This window comes from Aplysia californica, unplaced genomic scaffold, assembly GCF_000002075.1.
Source record: "Aplysia californica isolate F4 #8 unplaced genomic scaffold, AplCal3.0 scaffold00025, whole genome shotgun sequence".
In the NCBI taxonomy this organism is placed as follows: Eukaryota; Metazoa; Mollusca; class Gastropoda; order Aplysiida; family Aplysiidae; genus Aplysia; species Aplysia californica.
In genome coordinates, this window is record NW_004797295.1 from 167,382 (window position 1) to 174,118 (window position 6,737).

Genomic DNA, 6,737 nt, shown 5'->3' on the forward strand with positions numbered 1-6,737 from the left:
TAATTATGTATGCCCTTGCATCACACTTATATCAATGCAAAAACGTCACCGGCTTTTTTTTTTCTTTTAACATTTTTAACATGCATTCATAGAATTTCACTCTCTTTGAAGACCACACAATGCCAATCTATCAATCTCAAGTCAATGTACGGAAGCAATGATGCCAAGTTTTCAGTCTTTGACTAGCATTTATAAAAACACTGACCGCCATTTTATTTAAGGCTAAGAAGAAGTTGGTGAAGGGAGTATAAAGCTGAAAATGAGGATAACAAATTCAAATTCTGGATTAAAGAATGTGATAGGTTTAAGCAATTTTTTTCAAAAGTACCAAAAACTGGGGCTGAAAATGAAAATTAGGACAGTGGAAAAAATCAAGCTGTGAGGCTCAACTGCAGTCTGTAATAGGTTATACTAATTGCATAAACCACCGAAGACAATAGATAAAATACAAATCACCAGCCTCTTTTGCAACATATAACAGCGTGTATATTATAATATAATAAATATATTATACTTTTATATATATATATATATATATATATATATATATATATATAATATATATATATATATATATATATATATATATATATATATATATATACTCTGTCACATTTTTAAGTATACACATTTTGAAGCTCAATAAAACAAAATCAATGCCACCAATTACTTTCAAATTTACACATTGATTGCGTGATATACCTGTCGCTGGTGAGCTGTTTTCAGATTTCTGAACACGCGAGTGGTTTTGTATCTGCATGCGTGTTCCATGTTTCTTGGGTTTTTTAAATTAATCATGATACGGCAATGATTTGTTTAAAAAAGAAGCACACATCAAAGCTTTGTTATTTTTGTAACAATTCGCCAGTGATAAAACTTGTCTTGTCTACGTTTCATGATGTCACGCCATACGAGAAAATGTGCGAAATCAGCTCGTTGGAATGATCTGCGGGGGTGCCTCAGTATCCAATGCTGCGAGACATTTTAATGTAACACGAAGAACTGTGTACACAACAATGGATCGCGAGAAAACAACAAAATCAGGAAAGGATCGACACTGCCAACGTGGTAGAAGAAAAACTACTCCATGAGAGGATCTTTTAATACGCCTGTTGCATCTACAGAATCGTTTCAAAACGGCAAGAAGAACCAAAGATGAGTTGAACAACATGCGACAACCCCAGCCTTAGACACTTCCTCAACTTGAGAGAGCATCGCATGAAGAGTGGAATAACATCCCACAACAGGCAGTGCAGCGATTGATTGATTCAAGGCGGCGACGATGTCAGGCCGTCATTAACGCTACTGATCGTGTTACTTTTGTAGACCACCCCCACACTCTTGTAAGTCATGAATAAACCTGTTACGTTAACATTCCGTATTGTTGTTGCTTTTTTCGTATTTAAAATTTATTGAATTAGTATTCCTGAAATTTTAAAAAATATCAACTCATTGTGAAACTAGCTATTTTCATTTTAACACAGTGTATACTTAAAAATGTGACAGAGTATATATACATACAGTGGAGTCCACTTATAACGAGTCCGCAAATAACGAGAAGTCTGTTATAAAGACACTATTCTAAAACCCCGTTTTTTTCCCTTCTTTATCTTTGTAAATAAAATACTGCTCAGTGCTATTGCACAATCAGACAGTCACGCGACTCGATTATAACGGAATATTGTAGCTGCTGTGCACAGCGCACTGACCAATCAAACATATAAAACCTCGCCAGTAGAAAAAGTTGTTGGTGATCCAGCAAAACAAAGAATGGGAGAGCCCACGTGAACCAACAATGGCGGCCTGAGCGAACGAGTGGGGAGGGTGTGGCATGTGTAGACAAGCAGAAGGCATCGTGTGATAGGCTAGCCCAGTCTAGATTATCTAGGCACACCGTGCATCTCACTTCTCTGGTGCGGGATGGAGAGGTCATACTGCTGTGATAGATGGAGTGAATGTGTGACATGCGCAAACATACGCAACGCCCCACATGGTGTTATGGGGTGGGGGACAACACAGCGGGCGAGTTAGCCTAGAGCCAGAGCCTCTTCTATCTGATCGCCAGCACTGAGCTGTCAACATTGCTAGTGCTAGAGAAAGAGACCTGATTCAATTTTTGATCAAGTAAGACCTAGAAGTCATGTTGAACAAAATCGTCATCAGGGGAAATACAAAAAGAAATAAACAGAACATCAAACTCATAGATTAGGCCTACGTTACTATTTCCCTTGAATTCAGTACTGGATCCCTTATAACAAGAATCCTGCTACAACGGACATTTCACACCGGTCCCCTCCCTCTCGTTATAACAGGAATCCACTGTATATATATATATACATATATATATATGTGTGTGTGTGTACATATAGGTATAAGTGAGGCAACCTGCTAGAATAGGGATTATGTTGTCCTCAGAAAATTTTTCCTTTTTGCTACCATCTCGTTGCAAGAACTCTCCAGAGTATTCTGCACTTTAAAATTTCAAAGTTATTGAGGAAAAAAGTCTTAACATTTTTTTAAAAGCACAATGTGAGAAAAACTGATTCGAATTATCAACATGAATGCTCAGTGTTTTCAAAATTGTTTGTCTTAGAAGTACAGTCTTGGCTTGTACTTTGGCTCTAGCATACCCAGTTTTAGAGTTGTACACTTGTAAAACAGCACAAAAACATTCCCAAATAGAATAAACAATTAATAGAATTTTAAAACAGAAAAAAATAAGTGAAATTAAGAGTAAAACTGATGGAATGTCAAAACTTTCGATGGCAAAGCTGTAAACACGGAAGTAAAACGGGAGTATGGGAAGGGAGGATGAGGAGGAGGAGGAAGAAGTCGGATGGGCAATGAAAATAGTTTGCTCTTGCTCTTTCAAATTCAAGCACACTGAGAACCAATGGAAAGGGAGAATATAAATGCCAAAGAATGCCACAGTTTATTTTCATTTATACGGTTGGTGACCAAAACATAGGCTGAACAAAGAGCCTCAACTGCCACTGTTAACGATGAAAATGTACATTTTGCTTGAAAAAGAATATGTGAGGAACCGTGATGAAAGCATGCGCTCGTCAAAATTGTTTTAAAAATTTTAATCTATATTTTTATTTCCGTTGGGCAATTTCGAATTTTGTTGGGGGGGTTTTTGGTCTTAACACCTTTAATGTTCATTTAAGAACACATTTAAGGGAGGAATTTACTGAAAACATTGATCAAAGGCAGAAAAAATCTAAATTTGTGCTTTCCAAGGACTCTCAAGCTTTGGAAGTCACCAAATTTTAGCGGCATTTTCTCGCCAAGTTTTCCTCTGAAACCGGGCAACCCCCACCTCCTTCAATTGCCGATATCTCGACTCATATTCAAGATATATATATATGACAAATTTTTTCATTAAAAACAAGACAAATGAATAAGCTTTAAGATGATACCAATTCAATAACTTCACATGCCGAAAAATTGACGAGTGCCTGATTCCACCACATCGTGACGACACAAGTAGAGCATGGCAGAAATAAATCAAAATTAAATATTTTATAGACCGAATTTCCGTACATACATTAATAAAAATGTTGTTGAACTCCTGGTACAGGTATATGAAACTCGACCCAGGATGACCCAGTTTCATGATTTGGCTCCAGGCTCAAAACTAAGTTTCCTGAAACATTCCCAACTCTTGGATAGCTCATCACTCATATAAAGTAAATAATGTAAATGTTAGGCGCTTTTTTTCCCAAATACTCAGTTCACTCAAATATTAATCTCTGTAACAAGTACAGACATCTACACACTCACGTGCACACTCAAAAACATTCTGCTGTCTCAGGCTTTTCTTCGCAAGGGTTGATCACCATCATCTCTGTATATCAAATGCCAAGTCAATATTTACTAGTTGATAGCACCGTTAATCAAATAAATCAGTTTGTGGTTTTCCAATGGCAGCAGTTGTGAAGTCAGCTTATCCTCTTGCCTCAATTGTATAGGTCCATCATTTAACGATTCCCTTTCTTTTCTCTCTCCGAACACATCGAGGGCAGAAACCCTTTTGGGAAAAACAGTGCCTGCAAAGGGAATCAAAATGAAAACACAGATTTTCTCACAGCAGAAGAAATAAAATATAGATTTAAAAAAATTTCTGTATATTTCAAAGTGGTCTTTTAACTCACTGGAGACGGTTCAAGCAACATTTGCGAGCACCAATATTTCCCAGAGAGCCGGTTCACGCACCCCCCTGCGAGCACAAGTTTCGCGTTTTCTCCTCGGCAAAGTAAGCGCGCGAACGCTGCTTGAACCGTCTCTTACGGTGCAGCCGACCTTTGTTTCGTTACGTACGAAGTTTCACCGGAATAAGCTGGAAACTCTTGAGTTATCAACCCGGAAGGAAAGCTAATCACACTGAGGCCCTACTTTTGTTTCTCTGACTGGTGTCTGTTCTCGCAACACTTTGTCACTACGATGGCAGCATGTTTAGTTTCAGTAAGTTTTATGGCACTTGCAACACAATAAGGTCGAAGATCAGGTGTTACAAGAGAGTAACAAACACGAAGGAAGAGAGATCAGGACGATAGATCTTTGATAGGAAAGGGGGAGCAAACCACACCAGAGCACCCACCAACCACCCACTCGGCACCACGAAAAGCAAACATATTTCAAGTGTTTGCACGACTTTGGCAGTTCAGAAAATTCTGATTATGATATTTTAGACCATGGGGATCCTGATTTCAAAGTAAATGGGCATCAAAGCACTGATTCTGATAGCGAATGTTCTAGATCTAGACTAGGCGAAATTCCGCTTCGTCTGGAGCCCTGGGGTTTTTTTCACACTGAAGTGGATTAGACAGCTAATACATAAGGATTACCATATCGATTACCTGCCTATTCATGAGTTTGGACTTTTTATTCATTTTGAAACACAAAACACAATAAAAAGACACACATAAGATCAATTTGGCGGGGGGTTGTTGGTTTTTTTTAACATAAGACATTACGTCAAAAAATTTTGGAGAGCAGCAAATTATAGCACATTTTCAAAAAATCATTTCTAAAAATCCATCTATAAAAGATATTGCCTTTCTGGGTTTTTTGTCATATGGTGCATGTTTAGATCTGTTATGTGTGTAAAAATGGTGGTTGTATGTCTTTGGGAAGGGTGTCGTTTGAAACATTGAAATACCCCCACAAACGCCAGTCTTCAGCATATGTAGACCCAAAAAAGGCCCAGTCTCCAGTGAATTAAGTAACACTCCCAAATACTTTTTCCTCTGTACTAACATCTTTTCTAATTGCCATACATGATAGAAGTGGATAGCGTAAAATGCTTGTCTTCGAAAAAAAAAACACCAAAAAACAAAAGAGAATTCCATAACACAAAAATTTCCACATGCTTGAATAGGACCAAGTGACTATATATCCTAAAGGCAGACAACAGTTACCTGTGCAGGACGTTGGAGCATTTTGCGCACACAACCGCGATGCTGTCAAAGGGAAAAAGGATGTCCTGATCACCACACAGCTCACAGCAGAAGCCACGACCTTGACAGAGCTGCCATGGAGAAAAAGTAGTATTTATATCAAGTACAGAAAAACCTCCATTTGACTTATTTCCCCAGGACACAATATTTTGAACGTTTTAGCTGTGATATGTATTTGCCAAAACTATCGGGGCAACACAGGAGGCTACCTGGTAATATTTATTCACAATTGAAGTATAGAAGCCTTCATTTCAACCTTTTATGTACAGTGGAACTCGGATTCAATGAGGTCGCCGGGCCTGACATAAAATCTCATTGAATCCAAGTGTTCCTTATAGCAAACATGAGGTTTTGTGTAGATAATTACAGGCACTGAGCAAGTAATGTACAAAGAGAAGTCACAAGTAGTGCCTGAAATGCATGTATATTATGAACTGTGTAAAAAAAAAAAGACTGATTTATTCAAATGCACATGCCTGTGTCATCTCGGATGTTTACCAAAAAGTTGTATTGCTGTGTAGAGCCTAGCATACTGCAACTTTTGATTCCATAGACCAGCCCACAATTAATTACGTAGATCTACGTCAAGACTAGGCTAGCTTATCATTGTAATAGTGATCAGTTGCCGAGGGGGGAAAAAAGACTGACGCGTTTGTATCTGTGATGTTCAACGACCGGACCGCTAGTGCCCCCCCCCTCCCCGACACGCACACACAGCCACACGTGTGCACGCCATCCATCCGACCCCGACACACGCCACAGTAGACACGTGCACATGCCAGCAACGCATGTGTTGGCATGAAAAAAGGCAGCTGATTGGTCGCATGCAATCAGTTCAGTGAATAACGGTTCACGATGCAGGTGCAATGAATGGTTTCCAGGAATAGATGAAGTCCATTGTGGGAGAAAAATGAGCAAAGCCGCATCTGCGGGGGCTGTTCACCCTGGAAGCGACCTCGTTGAATCCAAGCTTGCTGATTTAAGTGCTAGTTGAAACCAGGTTATTTTTTATTGATTTTAAAGAAGAAACACGGGGAATCTATCTCATCTAGTTGAATCCGAGTTCTCATTGAATCCGAGTTCCACTGCACTTTTAATTTTGGTTTTGGTTTTAGTTTAGACATTTTTCTCTCTATTAGATTTCAAATCTAATTGACGTGATGATGGTGACGGTGATGATGGTGACAAATTTTGGACACACAACAAAGACTTTGTTATAAGAGTGAATTAACTTGCACTAGGTATTTCCTCCTCTTTCCCCAATTCCCCCCCCCC

The 6,737-nt window shown here is 38.8% G+C and overlaps 1 protein-coding gene across 1 annotated transcript in view; it reads right to left on the reverse strand.

The window, feature by feature from the left end:
- Nucleotides 1-2,911: 2,911 nt before the first annotated feature.
- LOC101845978 (differentially expressed in FDCP 8 homolog) overlaps nucleotides 2,912-6,737 on the reverse strand; it is a gene marked incomplete at its 5' end in the record, with an annotated part of 30,162 nt that continues 26,336 nt past the window's right edge. The window contains 2 exon segments of the mRNA XM_005091012.3: nucleotides 2,912-4,052; nucleotides 5,424-5,533. Of these exon segments, the coding sequence (XP_005091069.2) occupies nucleotides 3,980-4,052; nucleotides 5,424-5,533 (183 nt within the window).